Consider the following 23,704-nt stretch of genomic DNA (forward strand, 5'->3'; position numbering starts at 1 on the left):
CCACCAGAGGGCAGCAGCTCTAACTCTAACCCACCAGGGGGCAGCAGCTCTAACCCTAACCCACCAGGGGGCAGCAGCTCTAACCCTAACCCACCAGGGGGCAGCAGCTCTAACCCTAACCCACCAGGGGGCAGCAGCTCTAACCCTAACCCACCAGGGGGCAGCTTGGGAAAAACAAATATCTGCTTTAGATGTTTTTTGACATGATTTATCAATCTTTACATTTCATGATTTGTGTTCTAAGAAAATGTAATTTCATCTGCTTGTATTTGTGTATTGCTTGGCTGAGTTTGATCATTAGTTATTGATTATGGACAGAAGTGGTGACTGCTTTGTTTCTTTATTTGGTCAGTTCTCACGTTGCTGGTTTTGTGGATCGCAATAAATATTGAAACCATCAGTCGAGTCTTACCATCTTTAGGAGGGTGTGCTACACTGGTGACAGGGTATAAAAGGTGCCAGTTTCCATCTGCCCTGGTTGCTGGTCAGGGTCAGGGTCAGGGTCAGGGTTAGGGTCAGGGTCAGGGTCAGGGTCAGGGTTAGGGTCCAGGTCGGGGTTAGGGCTACCATCGTCCAGCCGCTTATGGTCAACAGAGTTCAGGTTCACTCCGGATGAACAGAAGCAGTCGCCATGGTAACAGAGTCTGCTGCTGATGATCATGTGATGTGACAGGAAGCTCAGTTATGAGATAATATCTTTTATTTCTTTACATTTTATTTTATTTTATTTCCATCAAACACAAACTGCTGCTAACGAGCTTCATACGTCTGAACTAACGCTTCCTCACCTCAGATATAAATTAATTACACTACACTGACGTCACCGTGACGATGACGCTGACGTCACTGTGACGACGACGCTGACGTCACCGTGACGACGACGCTGACGTCAACTGTGGTCATGTAGTGAGTCTTCCTTCCTGTCCCGCCTCCTCTACAGGTGGAGCTCTGACTCATCAGGAAACAGCTCACCTGTGATAAAAACCCTTAGTGACAGCCGTGGAGTGGAGAGTCTTTGTCTTCAGCAGTTTGGACTGTTAACTGTAAGTTTGCTTTGTTTCATACTTTAACTTTCTCTTTAGTAACTTCAGGCTTTGTTTCTTGCTGTCTGATGTTTTTATTTCATCATAAAGTTTGAAGAACTCTCATGTTGGAGGATAAATCTACATGTTGTTAAATGATTGATTTACTGGAATCAAACATGATTAATGAACAGTTGATGATTATGTTTCTCACATCTAAACGTATCACAGCTACGTTGGTTCACAGTCAAAACGTTTTCTCTGCTCTATTCTTTTCTATAGGACTGCGTTCACATCACTTTCAAGTTGTTGTCTGAGAAAACAAATAAAATGGCAGAAATGACTTTAATTTCAGTGTAGAATGTAATATTTTAAGATAGTTTTGGCATTAAAATGTGTTTTGATGACATTTCTAGTGAGACATTTTGCTTTTGCAGTCTCTGTTCAGGCGTAGAGTTGCCTTTGGACCGTTTGGACGTGTCCATACCAATATTAAGGTTGAAGGGAAACAAACGCGCCTCACTCGGCACACAAAGGGTTAAACCCTTTCCCACTTTGGCACCGCCTCTTTGAGACAGGTCTGTGTTTTGATTGGCTTAGAAGATTTTTCACCAAACAAAGTGTAAATCACCTGAAGTAAATATTCCCCCTCATAGGCTGCTAATGAATGAGAAACATGGCTCAGAACCACAATGACACAGAGGAGGTTGAACCATGCTGCTGTGTGCCACCAAGAGAAGTTGGATAATGTTGACATTAAATGAATATACCAGCAGTTCATGGGTGTTAATGAGAGGCGTCACCATTTGCTTGGTTCTTTTATATAAGAGCAAGGCAGTAGATGATCTCTCTCCTCTCCTTCCTCTCTTAAATGAAGCATACATGCAAACACAGAACTTCCCCCACAGTAGCACATACACACCACCTGTTTTCTGTGTCCTCTGAAAAAACTAAATACTACATTCTCCCACCTTAAAGTAAAATCTCTATGAACATGGTTGATTGTAAATCTACTGAAGTCTTGCCAGAAGTTTTCTTTTCACCATGTAATTGATTAGCAGGCTCATATTTATCACTTCCTTCACCTTATTCACTATGAAGTATTTATGAGGAATCATCCAGACTTCCTTCTAGTTTTAACATCCAGTAGCAGCACTACCTAAATAATAAGAATAATATAATAATACATTTTATTTAAAGGCGCCTTTCTTGGCATTCAAGGACACGGTACAGAGTTAGTGAAATTAAAAACACATAAAAAAGAAGCAGCAATACAAATAAAATATAAAAATAAAGACAATATAAAAGTGACAGAGCAATTGACATCAGATGGAATGGGCAGTTTTAAACAGATGTGTTTTGAGTTGTGATTTGAAAAGGGGGAATGAATGGATGTTTCTGAGTTGGGGTGGTAATGGATTCCAGAGACAGGGAGCAGAGCGGCTGAATGCTCTGCTAAACATCCATTACACACATTTTAATACACTTTGCTTTTCAAATCAAGTCAGAGAGTTGTTGTTAATTCATGTTCCAGTGTGTGTGTTCATGTTGGTCCAGTTATGAGCAGTGTGTGTGGTTTGGTGCTTGTGTCTCAAGTGTTTTGGGGCCACAAACAGAATTTAGTTTAGTGCCACTAAAATCCTGGGGCGGCCCTAAGGCAACCCCTCCCTCTTCCTCTTCCTCTTCAGAATTTAGTTTAGTGCCACTAAAAGTCAACCCCTCCCTCTTCCTCTTCCTCTTCACACTTTACTTTCACTTTCTCTGACATCGTGCTGCAGATAGCTTTCTCCGTCTGAAGGTAATGTAACCGACACTTTCTGTGTTTTTACACTTTAATGTCTCTTTGTTGGTGTTGTTAGTACTGACTGCTGTTAGTTTAGCTCCTCACAAACAGCAGAAATCTGCAGTTTGGTTGTTAAAAATGAACTCAAACTAACGGCTGAAACCTTTCCGCCATCTTGTGATTTAGGAGTGAGTGTGTGGAGCATTTCAAGCAGTTCACACACCTGACATTTGTCACGCTGAGCAGTGATAGATCCCACCGCACAGACATTAATATATAATATATGATGAACAGCGAGGCGGAGGCACATTTCTCTGCTGAGTTCACAGCTGTCCCGAGTCAGCGACCCGCCAGCCAATCACAACACAGTATTTCTTGTTGCTGGGTAGATTCTGAAAATACGTTGGTTGTTTTTCCCGCTGCGAGCACGTTCTCATGCACGAGCCTGTGTGGCCTCTACACACACACACACACACACACACACACACACACACACACACACACACACACACACACACACACACACTGAGCTCTGCTGTTTAACTCTAAATGCTGTGTTGACCCATGTTTACATGTTAGAGCAGTAAAAACCTAAATACTTTATAATTTGAACTTTGTAAATGTTTCAACAGGAGAACAGCTGTGAGTGTGTGAGTGTGTCTACAGCTGAATATAGACTGTTTCTATTGATACTACAGGACTGATGTGGAGCCAGCAGGGGGGGGGGGGGTGAGGGGCTTCACTTCTTTGATTCAATAAATAGTGTAGTATTCACAAAGACAGCACTCATCTTATTGACACTCCTCCAACATGAACTAGTGTCGCTTCTTGATGGAAATGTGTCATCAAATGTGTTGAAGATCCCCATAGGAAAAATGTGTTGCTCATCTGTTGTTCAATCTCATCTCTTGAGATAAATTTGAGCTTTTCATATTCATATCATTCTGTGATCATTTGTTTCTGAGTTACTTCTCCTAAGGGTCCCTTAGGAGCAAGAGATGAGCTAAAAAGAGACAAGACACCAGTAAGACAAAGGAGGTTGAATTGAGAAAACCATTTGAGCAATATTTGAGAAGTGGGATCTCAATGATGTCTTGGTTATTTGAAGGAGAATTAAAGAGAATAACATGAGATGAATCTGAGACTTTTATGAGACAAATCTGAGAAGTATGAGCCTTAAAAGAGATCTCATCATTGTGTGTCCAATGTTTGAGACTCACTCATTTAGTTTGAAACTCTTTATGAGTTTTTTGGAAGGATCCATCTGCTTTTATAACTTATAGTACATTCACTACAGTACTGTACTGAAGTACAATCTGCAGTACTTGTACTTCCTTTTCCTGTTACTTTATACTTCCTCTCCACTACATTACAGAGGAGATATTTGACTTTTTACTCCACTACATTTTTCCACAGCTAAGATTCAGATTTGAAATGTTGAAAGAAATGATCCGTCTATAAAATATGATAAAGTGTGAAGTTAGCCTCAGACATCAGTGTCTTCAGTATAACATCACAGCATCAATAAAAACACATCCATCAATCAAATGATCATCATTATAAAAGTGAGCATATAGAGTAACACTCACTGTTATTGATGAAACTACATAAAACAGTTAAAAGTAGCTCCAACATAAAGCTCTACATGTTAAAGCATCACACTCAGTTACTGTTGATACTTCATGTACATTTACTTCCAATAATACTTGTGTACATGATGGATGCAGGACTTTTACTAGTAATAGAGTATGTTTACAGGAAGCTATTTGTACTTTAACTGAAGTCAATGATGTGAATCCTTCCAAATGCTTCTAGAAGTCATGTGAGAACTGTGGGAAGTCCTTCATGCTGCTTTTACACGTCAAAGTACAAACTGTAATCTTTGGTCTTTGTTTGCATGTTCCAGGTCTAGATGCTGTTATCAAGAGTTATTAAACAGTATAAACATCTGAATTACAAGCTTTCAGTAGAAAATGACTCAAATGCAACAACAACAATTTTATAGTAAAACACTTGAATGAATGAGCTGGAAGAATATGAGTATAACAGCCTCTATGTTACATATAAATAATGACTTTAATTAGAGTCCTTTACAGGAAACTTACAGACCCATTAAAAGTGAATATTAGGTGTTAATTAAATAATGTTGATCATGGGGAAATGATAAATGTTGTATTGAAGGCTTGAGGTGAAATAAATTCCATCACAGTTGTTTCATCTCAAATAATCTGCTGCTGTTTGTTGCATAAAGTCATTTTGTGCAGAGACTCTGTAGTCGCTCTCAGTCCTTCTGCCTGTCAGTGAATGTAAATCCTCCTCCATGCATCATGTGTGCTGCTCTTCACTTCACTGCAGCTTCATGGCGCCATCTAGTGGACTGATAGTAGAAGTACAGCAGCTGATGGCAGCTTTCTCTGCCTCACACTGCTGTCTGGCTGCATTCACACTGATATATAACAGAGAATAACAGCCAATCACAGGAGGAGCAGCTGATATTTAGGATGTGACAGGAGAAATGATGTAAAGGATGATCTGTGTTTCCTCTCCAGATGAAGGTAGAAAGTGTGTGTGACTGATGTGGATGTGACTTCAGCAGCATGGATCAGAGTGAGGACAGAGAGGAGGGAGTCCCTCCCTCTAAAAGCTCTCTGTGTGGGGGGGAACATGACAGCCAGACCAAAGCTCAGAGGTGAGATGAGGATCTCTAACTGTCCATCACTGTTCTCCACTCACATCACTCCACCATCATTATTCACACTCAAAGCTCTGTGTGTGTTGTGTTGAAGGACAGAGAAGCAGCACAGACCAGACTCTGCTGGACCTGGACCTGGACCTGGACCTGGACCTGGACCCGGACCTGGACCTGGACCTGGACCCAGCTGTGTGTCTATGAAGAGTGATCGGTCAAAGGAGGACTTAATTTATTTTAAAGAACAACGTCCGGCTGCCAAAAGGTAAACTGTCACTAAATATTAAATGTAAGTGACTCAGTTTGTTTTTATTGAAGGTTTTTATCAAACTTTTCAGATTTGATCATAATTTAGAAAAACTGCTGCAAAATCAAACATTTTACTGCAATAATCCAGAATCTGTCCTGGAGGGAAGTGTTGGTGATTGAACCTGAACTCAGCTGTGAGTCCTTCAGAGCGACCGCTCCAAATATTATTATTGATTTTAAACAACAACGTTCATCTGATTAAAAGTAAATAGTTCTCAGTATTAAAATCAGGTTATTGGACAATATGAGTTCAAACCTCAATCAGGATAAATAGTTCTCAGTTGAATTATTTGACATTTGGATCATTTATTGATATTTCTGATCCATAATGATCCATAATGTTGGTAATTAGATCATTTCAGTTTGTTGCTGTTTTTATTAAAACTATCATTTCTATTGATTGATGATCATTTTCTAGTGATGATGGACAGAGCAGATCAGTGTGAATGTTAGAGTGGGTACGAGGGCCGGGGCCCCTCATCACAGTTTACAAGAAATGTCTTTAAAACATCAGGAAATTAAAGATGAAACTTCATTGGTTGTGTTTAATGATTGCATCATTATTCTATGATATTTATTAGATATGTTGCAGCCACTGGTTTCACCACCCAGCGAGCACGCTGACTGACCCAAAACAAACACACCCACAACCTTTTATTCACTATACTGTATTAAAATGAGCCTCCACCCAAAATGTGTCTGAGTATCACTCAGCTCCTGTAAGCTCATTAAAAGTTGGTAGTTTCCTTCTCAGAGACCAGCAGCTGTGGTCAGCTTGGGTTCTTGTCAGTTTCAGAGTACACTGTTAATATTAGTCTGTGACAGGATGAGCTAAAGGAAGCAGTGTGTTAACCACATCAAACAACTGCAGGAGAAGCAATAGTATCACTAACAGGCTGAAGGACTGTCAACAGAAATGTCTGCAGAACAGAGAATTATCCAGACAGCTGCTCATCATCACAGCATCTTTAATAAAGTCCAAACAAACATTTTATTGACATGAATTCATTTGGCAGACGCTTTTATCCAAAGAGACGTCCAAATGAGGTTCAATCCAAGACAGTAGATGAAGGAGAAGCCTTAGACAATAAGAACCCAACACTCATTTACCACCAGCTGAGATTTAAGGAGTTCATGTCTTTGTGTCCTCGGCTGAGTGTCAGCTTCACCCCTCCAGGTGCTGCACACTGCACTGAATACAGCTCTACTCATACAGTTAATCATGTTTAAGGTTAACAGTGAATTCATATGATACTACCTGGATACTACTGTGTTGTGTACAGTAGGTGTATTAAATCACTGACAGATTTAGTGTCAGTGTGTTCTGGGTGCTGAGCAGAATGTATCTTGTGTTTCTATCAGGAGGAAGCTGGACCAACCTGAACCCAGCTGTGTGTCTATGAACAGTGATCGGTCTATGGAGCATCCTATTAACTTCAAAGATGGACGCCACTCTGATGATCACAGGTGAGGATTTCAAACAGATAAAAACATAATGATGTTTTCATCAGACTCTTATCAAGTCTCCTGTTTTTAAACCTTTATTGACTCAGACAAAGTTCCCTGAGCAGCGTTCACACTCACACAGTCAGACACATTGACACTGGGAGCTGCCCAGTACAACCAGTCTCATACAACCACACACTGGTTGTAGCTGCCTTCAGCAGTGTGCAGTGAGGGAGGCAGAGCTTCATGGAGGGTTGGTGAGAGCTGTTGGGACTAAACCAAAGTGGCTCTGAGCTGAAAGCTACAAACAGACTGAGCTGTTGATTCTCAGTGGGATCAGCAGGACTAGTAAAGCTTTACCACTACAGGGAGTCATCTGATTCTCTGTTCACATCCAAATATCACTTGATGGACCTTTAGCTTGAGTTTGTCTCTGTGTGGACAGACATAATGTGAGCTCATTCTTCATGATTCCTCCACAGAGTGGACCAGGAGAGCTCAGAGGTTCCCAGTGGTCAGTCTGCCCAGCAGCATCAAACACACCTGGACTCCATATTTATGGTCTGTACATGTACAACAACTACTTTTACATCTATTGTGTTCACAATCATCTCCATGCTGCACTTTGTAGACCAGTGGATTGTCCAACATGGATCTGATGTTTGCTTCATGATGTTAGTTTGATTGTGTCATTCATATATTATTCTGTTCCAGCTGCTGGAGGAGAACATCGTCACTTTTGTGAAGAATGAGCTGAAGAAGATGCAGAAGCTTCTGAGTCCAGATTACCCAGAATGCTTAGAGAGTCAGAGTGAGGATGAGGAAGTGTTGGACGGTGAGGAGAAAGAGCAGAGGAGGAGAAGCAGAGACGCATTTCTGAAGATCACACTGCACTTCCTGAGGAGAATGAAGCAGGAGGAGCTGGCTGAGTGTCTGCAGAGCAGTAAGAGGATTTTAACAGATTTAACATGATGGAGAGGAAATGGAGGCAACATGGGAGAGGTTTATATTTCAAACTCTGCTGTAAATATGCTGCACACATCTGCATCAGATCAGAGGCTGTTTGTCCTCCACTGATGAGCTGAATAGATTTCATAGTGAGGAAAATATAAACATCTGCAGTTTAATGTTTGCATTCTACCAATTTACTGTAGAATCACCTGATTGATTTCATGTTGTTTGTTCATTCAGGAACTCCTGCTGGCAGGTGTCAACGTAAACTCAAGTCTAACCTGGAGAAGAAGTTCCAGTGTGTGTTTGAGGGGATCGCTAAAGCAGGAAACCCAACCCTTCTGAATCAGATCTACACACCGCTCTACATCACAGAGGGAGGGACTGCAGAGGTCAATGATGAACATGAGGTCAGACAGATTGAAACAGCATCCAGGAAACCAGACAGACCAGAAACAACAATCAGACATGAAGACATCTTTAAAGCCTCACCTGGAAGAGATGAACCAATCAGAACAGTGATGACAAAGGGAGTGGCTGGCATTGGGAAAACAGTCTTAACACAGAAGTTCACTCTGGACTGGGCTGAAGACAAAGCCAACCAGGACATACACTTCACATTTCCATTCACTTTCAGAGAGCTGAATGTGGTGAAAGAGAAAAAGTACAGCTTGGTGGAACTTGTTCATCACTTCTTTACTGAAACCAAAGAAGCAGGAATCTGCAGGTTTGAAGAGTTCCAGGTTGTGTTCATCTTTGACGGTCTGGATGAGTGTCGACTTCCTCTGGACTTCCACAACAATAAGAACCTGACTGATGTTACAGAGTCCACCTCAGTGGATGTGCTGCTGACAAACCTCATCAGGGGGAAACTGCTTCCCTCTGCTCGCCTCTGGATAACCACACGACCTGCAGCAGCCAATCAGATCCCTCCTTGGTGTGTTGACATGGTGACAGAGGTCAGAGGGTTCACTGACCCACAGAAGGAGGAGTACTTCAGGAAGAGATTCAGAGAAGAGGAGCAGGCCAGCACCATCATCTCCCACATCAAGACATCACGAAGCCTCCACATCATGTGCCACATCCCAGTCTTCTGCTGGATCACTGCTACAGTTCTGGAGGATGTGTTGAAAAGGAGAGAGGAAGGAGAGCTGCCCAAGACCCTGACTGAGATGTACATCCACTTCCTGGTGATTCAGTCCAAACTGAAGAACATCAAGTATGATGGAGGAGCTGAGACAGATCCACACTGGAGTCCAGAGAGCAGGAAGATGATTGAGTCTCTGGGAAAACTGGCTTTTGAGCAGCTGCAGAAAGGCAACCTGATCTTCTATGAATCAGACCTGACAGAGTGTGGCATCGATATCAGAGCAGCCTCAGTGTACTCAGGAGTGTTCACACAGGTCTTTAAAGAGGAGAGAGGGCTGTACCAGGACAAGGTGTTCTGCTTCGTCCATCTGAGTGTTCAGGAGTTTCTGGCTGCTCTTCATGTCCATCTGACATTCATCAAGTCTGGAGTCAATCTGCTGGAAGAACAAACAACATCCAGGTGGTCTAAAGTCTTTAAAGACAAACCTGAACCAACATGTTTCTACCAGAGTGCTGTGGACGAGGCCTTAAAGAGTCCAAATGGACACCTGGACTTGTGCCTCCGCTTCCTCCTGGGTCTTTCACTGCAGACCAATCAGACTCTCCTACGAGGTCTGCTGACACAGACAGGAAGTAGCTCACAGACCAGTCAGGAAACAGTCGAGTACATCAAGAAGAAGCTGAGTGAGAATGTGTCTGCAGAGAGAAGCATCAATCTGTTCCACTGTCTGAATGAACTGAATGATCGTTCTCTAGTGGAGGAGATCCAACAGTACCTGACATCAGGAAGTCTCTCCACAGATAAACTGTCTCCTGCTCAGTGGTCAGCTCTGGTCTTCATCTTACTGTCATCAGAAAAAGATCTGGACGTGTTTGACCTGAAGAAATACTCTGCTTCAGAGGAGGCTCTTCTGAGGCTGCTGCCAGTGGTCAAAGCCTCCAAAACAGTTCTGTAAGTACACAGATAGTTTGATTTATTCATCATTATTTCAATATTTTTCTGTCTTTTAAAAAATAAGTAACTTCTTGCTTGTCATCTGTTTCTTTATATTTCCTTTCCAGGCTGAGTGGCTGTAACCTGTCAGAGAAAAGCTGTGCAGCTCTGTCCTCAGTTCTCAGCTCCCAGTCCTCTAGTCTGAGAGATCTGGACCTGAGTAACAACAACCTGCAGGATTCAGGAGTGAAGAACCTTTCTGCTGGACTGGAGAGTCCACACTGTGAATTGGAAACTCTCAGGTAAGAGCTTCTTACAGTTAATATTAGATATTTTTCTAATCTAAACAGCCACTAAACATCAGGATTTCTGCACTTTGGTATGAAAATGTTTCAGTTTATCTTTTTCTGATTCAGTTTCATATTCTGTTGCGAGTGATGGGAAGAGAATATCCTGCATATCCAAAGACATTATATGAGTAAATATTTTAACTCAGATTATTTATTGTCTTGTTCATCATTGTGTCTCCAGGCTGACTGACTGTAACCTGTCAGAGAGAAGCTGTGCAGCTCTGTCCTCAGTTCTCAGCTCCCAGTCCTCTAGTCTGAGAGATCTGGACCTGAGTAACAACAACCTGCAGGATTCAGGAGTGAAGCAGCTTTCTGCTGGACTGGAGAGTCCACACTGTGGACTGAAGACTCTCAGGTCAGGATTCATCAACCTTTTTAGTTTAGAATACACCTATAATAAAGTAAATAATCATACGTTCTTGTTTTCTTCATATGTCAACCAAAAGGTGAAATAACTAAACAAATGAAGCAGTTTCTGACCTAAAAGGTGAAGGCTGAAGCATTTTCTCATAACACCGACCCTACCCGAGTCTTTAGAGTAGATCCCAATGTACATAACAAACACAAACATTTATAACCTTCAGAGGATAAACATTAAACCTGTGTAGGATTGTCTCTGCTGATGTGATTTGTCAGACCATTTCTTTCTAAACTTCAGCAGCAGAGAATTACTTTCTATGCAGATTTTTATTTTCTTTTGTTTTTGTTGTTGAATTATTGAACACCACTGATGAGTTTACAGATTTCTAACATCTCATTGGACCGGTCTGTAAATTGAACAGTCATGTGATAATTAGCAGATAATATTATTTGAAAGTTCTTAGAAATTGCCCCTAAATGTACCTCACATATCACGGCATTTAAGTGAGCTGTTGCAGGATCATTTCCATTTAGTTTCTGTCTTATACACCACAGTAATCAACAATCAAGATACTAGTTGAACATTTTGAAAGTCTAATTTCTTGCCTGCTTATGTCCTACTTTTACACCTTCAGTAACACAGTGATGCTTTTATAAAGGGTTAGGGTTGGGTCCATCACAGTGTTTTTTGGCCAACCAGTGGTTCCACTCGATGAATCTGAGCTTCATCTTCAGAGCTGTGGGTGTTCGGTTCCCTCTGGAGCCGTATCTGTTCTCCTTATAAGTACGCCAGGCTCTCTCAGTGTGTATGAGACGCTGTCTGTAGATGCTCAAAGTGTCTCTGATGGTTGACTTGATAATAGATGTAAACTATTTATTTTGAGCCTCAAAATGACTAAAAGATAATTAATTTTAACCTGATACAGTTGAACATCCTTAAGAATACTGCAACTACAATAATGAGTTCTTTACTTCCTATTTTATATTATTTCTAATATAAAATGTTCTTTCTCCCATCACACATACTGATGATTCATAAATTACACATCTTTGTGTTTCTACTTCACATTTTCCTGAAGAAAACTTGCTACTACCGAGAAAAAAAAAGATAGAGTTACGTCACATATATTACGTTACGTTGAGTTATATCACATATATTTCACAAAAAGTATCACTGCTGCAGACGCTAAGGAGAGAGAAGCATCATGGGAGAAAACTGCTGCTGAGTCAGTGTTTAAGTTTTAATGCACCACTCCACTGACTTAACATTCCTCTTTTAAAATTGTAGCATACAGGTGAAAAAGTGGTGTAACGTATTTGGAAGCAGTTAAAAATGAAATAAGACAAACATAATTCAGAAAGTAAGGCACATTTTGCTGCGCTATGATTGAACCTCACTTTGATTTTATTCATAGTTGACATAGGCTCATTAACAAAGTCAATATTAATTCAGTGTCTATTTCAACATGTAGTAATTTAAACACAATGTCCTCTCATCTAATGTCCGGCTTAGTAGATTAACATTTTTACACTATTTTAACACTTTCATTTAACACAATTTTACATATATGATACATATTGGAGTCATTAGGCCAGATGCAATAATATGTTCGTATTTTTCTTCTTAAATCTGTCGTACTTTTTTCGTGAGGTGGAATTTACGAGTGTGCCACGTCTGATTCACCAAACACTCGTATCACCAGGAGACAGTCGTAAATGACCTTCGTAAACATGATGAATCCCATCTGTTCTAAATGAACGCGCGTTCCAGAGAATAGTAAATTAACATGAATGACGTCCCCAAAATACCATTTAAGGTCAGACTGAGGTCCCGCTCTCAGAGATAGATCAACAGGAACACAGATTATTATTTAGTGTTAGTGGAATTAAAGGTTTAGAGAAAGACAAAGAATGAGTAAAAATGAGCCGTGCTGTGAACGCTGTCTCAGCTGTTGCACCGTCAAAGAAATAAAAACAAAATTGACTGAACATGAATTATGCCAGGTGATGTCATCAGCCAGGGAGTTAAACTATTACTTCCATAAGCAATATTTCAATTAAATGAATAAAAGTTATTAATAAATAGTCAGTTTATATTGTGGAAAAGTAGCTGTGGACGAGTCGCTTTGTAGTTTCGGCCGCTAATATTTATATTGTAAGTTAGCATTATATCATAGTTTCAATTGTCAATTTAAATGACTGATATATCTACCTACATTGTTAAATAGCCTACTACTTTATACTAAATAACCTAATACTTTTACAAACAGAGTAATGTCATCATGATTATGGATTCAGAAGTGCAATTTAATGATCGGGACATACTTGCATCCCCTGTAGTTCACACCCATTACTCTCTAAAATACTGAATAATGAGTTCTTTACTTATTCTTATTTTACAGTGTCAAGAGTCAAGTCACACTGATTTTATATTATTCTCAATGATTTCACACGACTCTGAAACTACAGACTCACAGTATGAATAGTTTGTTTAGTAGCATTTACTTTTAGCATCATTAGGCTTCCGTAGCTGCTCCTCCTACTTCAGGCTCTCAGTGTAGAGACCTGAGGTCAACCTGCTCCTCTCCTCATCTCCTACTGCTGACTGTGAGAAGCTGTTAGTTCACTAACTAGAACAACAAGCTTAATGATCCACACGCTGACGTTTTATCATTGACGTGTAAATAAGTGATAGAAAAAACTGTTAGTTTGTGTGTAGGTTTGCAGCATCGTGTCGTTCCTGGTAAGATGCCACACACACTTTCTAGTTTTATGCTGAGTTTAAAAAAACCTGAAAAGTTGACACAGCACTGTGATAAAAGTGCGTCTTTATTCTTCCTTTTGGCAAAAGCTTCACTCTTCATAAACACATTAGAATGATTTGAACATTTGGATCACAATGACGAGGTAAAAACATGCTGCTGAATCTTCCCATCTGGCTGGATGCTCAACTTTCTGGAGCTCCCTGATTCACTTCATCTTTTAGTGAGTTAGTTTGGAGACAGTTTGTTGTTGTATGTGACTGCACACAGCAGTACTCTCACACTGTGTGACATGTGTGTTGTTTTGTGTGTTTGCAGCCTGTCAGGATGTCTGATCACAGAGGAAGGCTGCGCTTCTCTGGCCTCAGCTCTGTGTGCCAACCCCTCCCATCTCAGAGAGCTGGACCTGAGCTACAATCATCCAGGAGACTCAGGAGAGAGGATCCTGTCTGCTGGACTGGAGGATCCACACTGGAGACTGGACACTCTCAGGTATGGACAGACAATGTGTGATAGAGGAGGAAGAGCTGGAAACATTTTCTCTGTCAGAGCTGATCACAGATCTCAACTGAATCTTTGACTTTTTCTTCTTTCTAACTGAAGTTTCCTGTAAATGTTGAAAGTTAAACCTGATTAGATTCAATCAGGGTTTCAGAAGGATTGGGATAGTGGATTCAGATTGGATCAAAGTGTATGAAAGCCCAACCCCACATTAGAAGAGAATAATAAAACAGTAGACTAGAGCCATGTAACGTCCATGTTAGCATGCTGAAAGAGAACGTGCTGCTCTGACCCCCCCCCCCCTCCTCCTTTCAGCCTGCAGCCTGCTGGAGTCCGATGGTTGACACCAGGTCTGAGGAAGTGTAAGTGTGCTTTTATTTTTATTCTTTATTTTATTGTGAAAAACAAACAGGAAGCATAAAGTCAACATTCAGACTAACAACCAGAACAGAACAACAAAAACACCACAAAAAATAAAAAGTCATAAAACATTAAATATCTGTGTGTGTGTGTGTGTGTGTGTGTGTGTGTGTGTGTGTGACTATGTGTGTGTGTGTATGTGTGTGTGTGTGTGTGTGTGTGTGTGTGTATGTATGTGTGTTTGTTTGTGTGTGTGTGTGTGTGTGTGTGTCAGTCCTACTGAAGATGATGTCATCATCAAACAGATGATAGATCAATAACCAGATGTCAGTCGGCCATCTTGGACAGTACATAACTGTCCAAGATGGCCGACTGACATGTGGTTAGAAACAGATGATAAACTGATCAGCTGTATTGTGTCTCGTTCTCTCCATCAGATGCCTGTGAACTGGAACTGGATCCAAACTCAATGCACAGATTCCTCAAACTGTCTGATAACAACAGGAAGGTGACACGTGTGAAGGAGAAGGATCAGTCATATCCTGATCATCCAGACAGATTTGATGTCTATCATCAGCTGCTGTGTAGAAATGATCTGACTGGTCGCTGTTACTGGGAGGTCGAGTGGAGCGGACACGTTTATATATCAGTGAGTTACAGAAGAATCAACAGGAAAGGAGGCGGTGATGACTGTTGGTTTGGAAGAAATGATCAGTCCTGGAGTCTGATCTGCTCTGATGGTGGTCATTACTCTGTCTGGCACGATAAGAGAGAAACACCCATCTCCTCCTCCTCCTCCTCCTCCTCCTCCTCCTCCTCCTCCTCTGTCTCTAACAGAGTAGCAGTGTATGTGGACTGTCCTGCTGGCACTCTGTCCTTCTACAGAGTCTCCTCTGACACACTGATCCACCTCCACACCTTCAACACCACATTCACTGGACCTCTGTGTGCTGGGTTTAGAGTCTGGTATCCTGGTTCCTCAGCTTCTCTGTGTAGTTTGTAGGAAGGAGAGTCTCCTCCTGTCAGAGAAAGGTTCTCATGTTATTTAGTACCAACCTGATCTCTCACTGGTTGTAAATAGAGTTTGTAAAGCCAACATGGTTTCCACATGACTGACAGTTAGTTAGTCAGTCACATATATCCACATTTAAAAAGCTGTAAAACAGAAGCTGATTTTCTCAGAGCAGATATCTCAGTCTGTTAGAGGACTGTTTGGAGGTTGGGAGGTGGTGGCTTTGATCCTTATGACCCCCCGTCTCCCCCTGCTGGCCCCCCGTCTCCCCCTGCTGGCCCCCCGTCTCCCCCTGCTGGCCTTGGCCCCCCGTCTCCCCCTGCTGGCCTTGGCCCCCCGTCTCCCCCCTGCTGGCCCCCCGTCTCCCCCTGCTGGCCCTCCGTCTCCCCCTGCTGGCCCCCCGTCTCCCCCTGCTGGCCTTGGCCCCCCGTCTCCCCCTGCTGGCCCCCCGTCTCCCCCTGCTGGCCCCCCGTCTCCAAGTACTAACGGGTGCGGCCTGCTGGAAGGCGGATGTCGGGAATTCAGAAACTCAGTCGAAACAGCGCAAAATGACGGATTGATACATAAACACTTACTACACGAACACTTAAAGATAAAGAGACATGTTGAATTACTTGAGATGATTATTGATGTGAGGACACATTATTCCACCATGATAACAATGTAAAGTCTACTATTTGACTGAAGGCTGATTTAAAAAAATTCGACAAACATGAAAACCTTTTTATTTTCTATCTCTTTATTTTTCAAACTCAAAAGTCTCACACAAAGCATGGTCATTCATATTATTCCATAACTTTCCATCAGGTGCTTTGTACATTGGTCTCAACATTTTAACAGATATCACTCATGATGATCCTTGAGAGGTTTTGCTTTTTTTTTAAATTCCTGTGGATATTGTCTTTCACACACAAGATCCTATACATACCCTCAGCAACCCACCCACCCTTACACCTCACCCCCACCCATCCTTACCATTAACCCCTCCCATTTTTACACCCTCCCACCCCCCACATATTCACATACATTACATTCACGCACACAAACACACTCAACGGTCATCACAGAAACTATTTCTTTCCTTGATAGCTGGTCGATCTCGCTCCTCCACTCTCTATAAAGCCTCATAAATTATAGTCCATACATTATCAAATTGTTTTCCTTTATTGCTGTCTTCCGACATTGTTCTTTCGATTTTTAAATAATATTTCATTAAAGTTTTCCAGTTTTGAAAAGATGGCGCCTCTGTTTTTTTTTACAATTTTGCAAAATTAAATTTTCATAAACCAGTGAGGAAAAAATAATTTGCCACCCCAATGGGTATCTCATATTTTCAATATCTTGAAAGATGCAATTCTTTAGTGTGAGCACGAACTCACGGTTGCAGATTCTTCCATTTCTCAGTTTTATCCCATATTTCTCGAATTTCCTTACAGTACCAAAATGCATGGGTGAGGGAGTCACTTTGAGTGCTACATTTTAAACATTTATCTGAAGATTTACTATCAAATACGTGTATTTTATCTCGGGTATAATATATTCGTGTCATTACTTTGTATTGGATTAACCTTAAATTTTCGTTTATAGTGACCTTATTTGTAAGTCGCAAACATTCCTTCCATCTTACCCCTGCATTTTTTATATCCAAGTCTACATTCCATTTATTATATATATTTTCTAACAAGTTTTCATTACTCTCTGCTTTAATAAGAGTATCATATGTAGCTCCTATTAATCTTCTCTTTTTATTCCCTTCCTTTTTCAAAATTTCTCCTATTTCTGTAGTTGTTCCATATTTGAGGTCTATATTGTCCTGTATCCAATTTTTCAGTTGCAGATACTTAAACTTTTCTGTGTACCTTAATCCAAATCTATCCTCTAACTCCTTATATGAGCATATTGATTTTTGGTTTGTGATATCTGATATTGTTTGGATTCCTAAATTCTTCCAGGTCCCACACCTAATTTTAGCGTTTTGAATTCTTATAGAAGGGTTATCCCATATCTTTATGTGTCTTGGCATTTCAATTTCCTGTCCTATTTGCTTTTTTATTTTACTCCAGGTATTTAATGTAGAGTTGATGATAAAGCTTGCAGTAGTACATTTTTGATTGGAGAAAAGGGTAGTTAGATAGTTTTCAGGCATTAACTGATGATTTTCGATATCTATCCATGGGCTTTCGTTTGCATTATTTATTATTTGATCAATATAAAACATCTGCGCTGCACAGTGATAACTTTCTAAATTAGGCAGATTTAAACCTCCTTCCTCCCGTGGATAATACAATAGCTTTCTTTTTAACCTATGACCAAATAAAGGATAGTAGAATTGAATTAACTTCTTTATAAAAAGCTTTTGGTGGTATAATAGGAATTGTTTGGAATATATATAAAAATCTTGGAAGCCACATCATCTTAAACAAATGTATTCTACCAATGATGTTTATTTTCAAATATAACCACTTTTCAATATCTTTTTTTAATTCTTTAATTAAGGGCAGAAAGTTGTCTCTATAAAGTTGTGATTTATCTGTGCTGATGTAGCAACCTAAATATTTAATATTTCGTGATTGGACTTTAAATTGATCACAGTTTTCCAATTTATTTATACTTTTGTCTACTACTAATAATTCTGTTTTTTTAATATTTATTTTATACCCGGATAACGTTGAAAAACTTGTTAATATTTCTAATACTTCTGGTATGGATGTATTAGCCTTATTTAGATAAAGTAATAAGTCGTCTGCATAAAGACTAAGTTTGTACTCACGCTTTCCAATAGTAATACCTTTTATTTTATCTGTGTCTCTTATTTTTTGAGCTAATGGTTCTATTGCTAGAGCGAATAAAGATGGGGATAAAGGGTCTCCCTGGGCTGTACCTCTATTTAGTGGAAAAGGGTTTGAGGATTTTCCGTTTGTATATACTTGTGCCTTTGGTGACTTGTAGATTGTTTTAATCATATTTATAAATTCCTCTGGAAAGCCATAAACTTCCAGCACTTTAAATAAATATGCTCTCTCCAACCTATCAAAGGCCTTTTCTGCATCCACCGCCATAAGTGTTAAGTCTATTTTATTTTTCTTTGCATATTGTATTAATGACAAACAGGTCCTGGTGATGATTCCAGGTAAAATATGAGAAAGTCTATTATTTATAACTTTAGTAATAATTTTTTTATCACAATTAATTAAGCTTATAGGTCTACAGTCCGCTGGAGTATTACCATCTCTTCCTGGTTTTGGTATTACTGAGATGACTGCTTGGTTCATTGTTTGAGGCAGCGTATGGTCCTTTTGGGCCGAGTTCACTACTTCTATAAAAAGGGGCTCAATACTCGACCAAAATGTTAAATAGAATTCAATCTCTTTATTTTCTATCTCTTGGACAGTTATGTACGGCAACACAACTTGAGGAGGAGAGAAGGAAAGATAGAATGAGGAAGGAAGGAAAGTAAGAAGGAGGGATGGAAGGGAGGAAGGAAAGTAAGAAGGAGGGAAGGAAGGGAGGAAGGAAAGTAAGAAGGAGGGATGGAAGGGAGGAAGGAAAGTAAGAAGGAGGGATGGAAGGGAGGAAGGAAAGTAAGAAGGAGGGATGGAAGGGAGGAAGGAAAGTAAGTAGGAGGGATGGAAGGGAGGAAGGAAAGTAAGAAAGAGGGATGGAAGGGAGGAAGGAAAGTAAGAAGGAGGGATGGAAGAGAGGAAGGAAAGTAAGAAGGAGGGATGGAAGGGAGGAAGGACAGGAACATCACTGTTATGAATGTTAATTAATCTTATTATTAAGAGTCCATTTTCTTTTTTATGACTGGAAAACAGCTGCAACTCCTGATATGACCATGAGAGGGCAGCACCTCCTCACTGCTCACTCCTCTCCTCTCCTCTCCTCTCCTCTCCTCCTCCCTTACTCCTCTCCTCTCCTCTCCTCTCTCCTCTCCTTCTCTTCTCCTTCTCTTCTCCTTCTCTTCTCTCCTCTCCTCTCCTCTCCTTCTCTTCTCCTTCTCTTCTCTCCTCTCCTCTCCTCTCCTCTCCTCTCCTCTCCTCTCCTCTCCTCCTTCTCTTCTCCTTCTCTTCTCTCTTCCTTCTCTCCTCTCTTCCTCTCCTCTCCTCTCCTCTCCTCTCCTCTCCTCTCCTCCTCTCCTCCTCCTCTCCTCCTCCTCTCCTCCCTTACTCCTCCTCCTCTCCTCTCCTCTCCTCCTCCTCTCCTCCTCCTCTCCTCTCCTCCTCTCCTCCTCTCCTCCTCCTCTCCTCCTCTCCTCTCCACCTCTCCTCCTCCTCTCCTCCTCCTCTCCTCCCTTACTCCTCCTCCTCCTCTCCTCCTCTCCTCTCCTCTCCTCTCCACCTCTCCACCTCTCCTCCTCTCCTCATCTCCTCCTCCTCTCCTCATCTCCTCCTCCTCTCCTCCTCTCCTCCTCTCCTCCTCTCCTCTCCACCTCTCCTCCTCCTCTCCTCCCTTACTCCTCCTCCTCCTCTCCTCCTCTCCTCTCCTCCTCTCCTCCTCCTCTCCTCCTCTCCTCCTCTCCCTCCTCTCCTCTCCTCATCTCCTCCTCCTCTCCACCTCTCCTCCTCTCCTCTCCTCTCCTCTCCTCATCTCCTCCTCCTCTCCTCCTCTCCTCTCCTCCCTTACTCCTCCTCCTCTCCTCTCTAGGAATGGAGGAGGAGTAAGGGCTCTTCATTAGAGTCTGAGGTCACAGCTGGTCTCTCCTCTCCTCCTCTCCCCCTCTCCTCTCCTCTCCTCCTCCTCTCCTCTCCTCTCCTCTCCTCCCTTACTCCTCCTCCTCTCCTCTCTAGGAATGGAGGAGGAGTAAGGGCTCTTCATTAGAGTCTGAGGGCCCAGCTGGTTTAATAACAGACGACGTCCACATGAACCTTTCATTGTGATATTTACACTTTGAGCTTTTATTGAAATGTGACGGTGACTAATGGTAAAGGGATTTTGAATGCCCCCCCCCCCCCTCTTCTCACATGAAGCCCCATTCCTTCACTATGACTACTACTGAGTTTGTGTGTATGTGCTTTTCACTTATTTACTTTTATATTTATTATCTTCTTCCATAACTTATTTATTTTTGGCTTTTTGTTCTTCTTCATTCTTTTCCCTCGTCTCTTCCTTTTATAAATCACTACTGCCCCCTGGTGGTCTGAACATGACTGTGATGGTGTGTCTTCTGCCAGGTGGAGGTTAGGGTTAGAGACACACACACACACACACACACAGAACACACACACACACACACACACACACATATACAGACACACACACACACACAGACACACACACAAACACACACAGATATTTAATGTTTTATGACTTTTTATTTTTTGTGGTGTTTTTGTCGTTCTGTTCTGGTTGTTAGTCTGAATGTTGACTTTATGCTTCCTGTTTGTTTTTCACAATAAAATAAAGAATAAAAATAAAAGCAGACTTACACTTCCTCAGACCTGGTGTCAACCATCGGACTCCAGCAGGCTGCAGGCTGAAAGGAGGGGGGGGGGGGGGGGTCAGAGCAGCACGTTCTCTTTCAGCATGCTAACATGGACGTTACATGGCTCTAGTCTACTGTTTTATTATTCTCTTCTAATGTGGGGTTGGGCTTTCATACACTTTGATCCAATCTGAATCCACTATCCCAATCCTTCTGAAACCCTGATTGAATCTAATCAGGTTTAACTTTCAACATTTACAGGAAACTTCAGTTAGAAAGAAGAAAAAGTCAAAGATTCAGTTGAGATCTGTGATCAGCTCTGACAGAGAAAATGTTTCCAGCTCTTCCTCCTCTATCACACATTGTCTGTCCATACCTGAGAGTGTCCAGTCTCCAGTGTGGATCCTCCAGTCCAGCAGACAGGATCTTCTCTCCTGAGTCTCCTGGATGATTGTATCTCAGGTTCAGCTCTCTCAGATGGGAGGGGTTGGCCCGCAGAGCTGAGGCCAGAGAAGCACAGCCTTCCTCTGTGATCTTTGAGCTCTGAGCTGCTTTATGCTTTTATTGGTGTTCAGTGTCTCAGTGTGACAGCAGCCTGACGAAGCTCTTTATGAAACAGACCTGGTCCAGACAGCAGAGAGCTGCACAGAGAAAACCTTCATGAGAAGAAGTTGAGTAAGTGGACCTTTGTTTGCTTTGAATTGTCTTCATTAGGATCTCTAATGTTTCCTCTTCATCACAAACAAGCTGCTCTGTGTTTGTTACTGTGTTGACTTCCTGAACAGAACAAGACTCTCATCACTTCATCACTGATTTCTGCTCTTTGTTAAAGACTCAATGCCACAAAGTTCATCCAGCAGTAAATCCTCAGAATAACAGCTGGCTGCCTTTAAATCAGAGTCTACATGTAGAAACACACTTTTGATTTCCTGATGAGTTTTTCTGTCAGACTGCAGAATAATAATGAACCTGTGTGTGTGTCTTCATCAGGTGCTGCAGGTTACCAACATTTAAAGGTATCAACACTTCACATTACAGTTGATACTGTTTGATCCTCACTGTTCAGTCTGACTGTGTTTCAGTTCAACATGAACTCATAAAACTATAAAAGCAGATCCTTAAACACAATCTGGACTTCAGTCTGGTCTTTGATACTCAGGTTATTTATGAAAGATTATAATTCATGTTTATTGAAGTCAAAGTTAATCAGTAATGATTTTATCAGTTATTTTATAACACAATGAACTCAGTGAGCTGTCAGTTAAATGTGTTAAATCTCATGAATGTAAATGTAACGTTCAGCTTCTCTTCACATCAACGTCATGATGATTCTTTTTTCTAACAGCACACAGTGAAACACTGAGAAACCATCAACCATCTTAGTTTGCATGTTCCAGGTCTAGATGCTGTTATCAAGAGTTATTAAACAGTGTAAACATCTGAATTACAAGCTTTCAGTAGAAAATGACTCAAATGCAACAACAACAATTTTATAGTAAAACACTTGAATGAATGAGCTGGAAGAATATGAGTATAACAGCCTCTATGTTACATATAAATAATGACTTTAATTAGAGTCCTTTACAGGAAACTTACAGACCCATTCAAAGTGAATATTAGGTGTTAATTAAATAATGTTGATCATGTGGAAATGATAAATGTTGTATTGAAGGCTTGAGGTGAAATAAATTCCATCACAGTTGTTTCATCTCAAATAATCTGCTGCTGTTTGTTGCATAAAGTCATTTTGTGCAGAGACTCTGTAGTCGCTCTCAGTCCTTCTGCCTGTCAGTGAATGTAAATCCTCCTCCATGCATCATGTGTGCTGCTCTTCACTTCACTGCAGCTTCATGGCGCCATCTAGTGGACTGATAGTAGAAGTACAGCAGCTGATGGCAGCTTTCTCTGCCTCACACTGCTGTCTGGCTGCATTCACACTGATATATAACAGAGAATAACAGCCAATCACAGGAGGAGCAGCTGATATTTAGGATGTGACAGGAGAAATGATGTAAAGGATGATCTGTGTTTCCTCTCCAGATGAAGGTAGAAAGTGTGTGTGACTGATGTGGATGTGACTTCAGCAGCATGGATCAGAGTGAGGACAGAGAGGAGGGAGTCCCTCCCTCTAAAAGCTCTCTGTGTGGGGAACATGACAGCCAGACCAAAGCTCAGAGGTGAGATAAGGATCTCTAACTGTCCATCACTGTTCTCCACTCACATCACTCCACCATCATTATTCACACTCAAACCTCTGTGTGTGTTGTGTTGAAGAACAAGGAGGCAGCACAGACCAGACTCTCCAAGACCTGGACCTGGACCTGGACCTGGACCTGGACCCAGCTGTGTGTCTATGAAGAGTGATCAGTCAAAGGATGGCTTCATTTATTTTAAAGAACAACGTCCGGCTGCAACAAGGTAAACTGTCACTAAATATTAAATGTAACTGACTCAGTTTGTTTTTATTGAAGGTTTTTATCAAACTTTTCAGATTTGATCATAATTTAGAAAAACTGCTGCAAAATCAAACATTTTACTGCAATAATCCAGAATCTCTCCTGGAGGGAAGTGTTGGTGATTGAACCTGAACTCAGCTGTGAGTCCTTCAGAGCGACCGCTCCAAATATTATTATTGATTTTAAACAACAACGTTCATCTGATTAAAAGTAAATAGTTCTCAGTATTAAAATCAGGTTATTGGACAATATGAGTTC

General features: G+C 41.2%; 1 protein-coding gene across 1 annotated transcript in view; it reads left to right on the plus strand.

Annotated features, from left to right (window-relative positions):
• The first annotated feature begins 5,626 nt into the window (after positions 1 to 5,626).
• The window catches only part of LOC128362374 (NACHT, LRR and PYD domains-containing protein 3-like), a 28,760-nt gene continuing 10,682 nt past the window's right edge, over positions 5,627 to 23,704 (plus strand). The window contains exons 1-10 of the mRNA XM_053323114.1: positions 5,627 to 5,759; positions 7,166 to 7,270; positions 7,732 to 7,810; positions 7,964 to 8,192; positions 8,441 to 10,241; positions 10,352 to 10,525; positions 10,755 to 10,928; positions 14,014 to 14,187; positions 14,512 to 14,558; positions 14,994 to 15,138. Coding sequence (XP_053179089.1) covers positions 5,695 to 5,759; positions 7,166 to 7,270; positions 7,732 to 7,810; positions 7,964 to 8,192; positions 8,441 to 10,241; positions 10,352 to 10,525; positions 10,755 to 10,928; positions 14,014 to 14,187; positions 14,512 to 14,558; positions 14,994 to 15,138 — 2,993 coding nt within the window. The 5' untranslated portion in view covers positions 5,627 to 5,694. The remainder of the gene's footprint in view (positions 5,760 to 7,165; positions 7,271 to 7,731; positions 7,811 to 7,963; positions 8,193 to 8,440; positions 10,242 to 10,351; positions 10,526 to 10,754; positions 10,929 to 14,013; positions 14,188 to 14,511; positions 14,559 to 14,993; positions 15,139 to 23,704) is intronic.

This window comes from Scomber japonicus, chromosome 7 (genome assembly GCF_027409825.1).
Source record: "Scomber japonicus isolate fScoJap1 chromosome 7, fScoJap1.pri, whole genome shotgun sequence".
Taxonomy (NCBI): domain Eukaryota; kingdom Metazoa; phylum Chordata; class Actinopteri; order Scombriformes; family Scombridae; genus Scomber; species Scomber japonicus.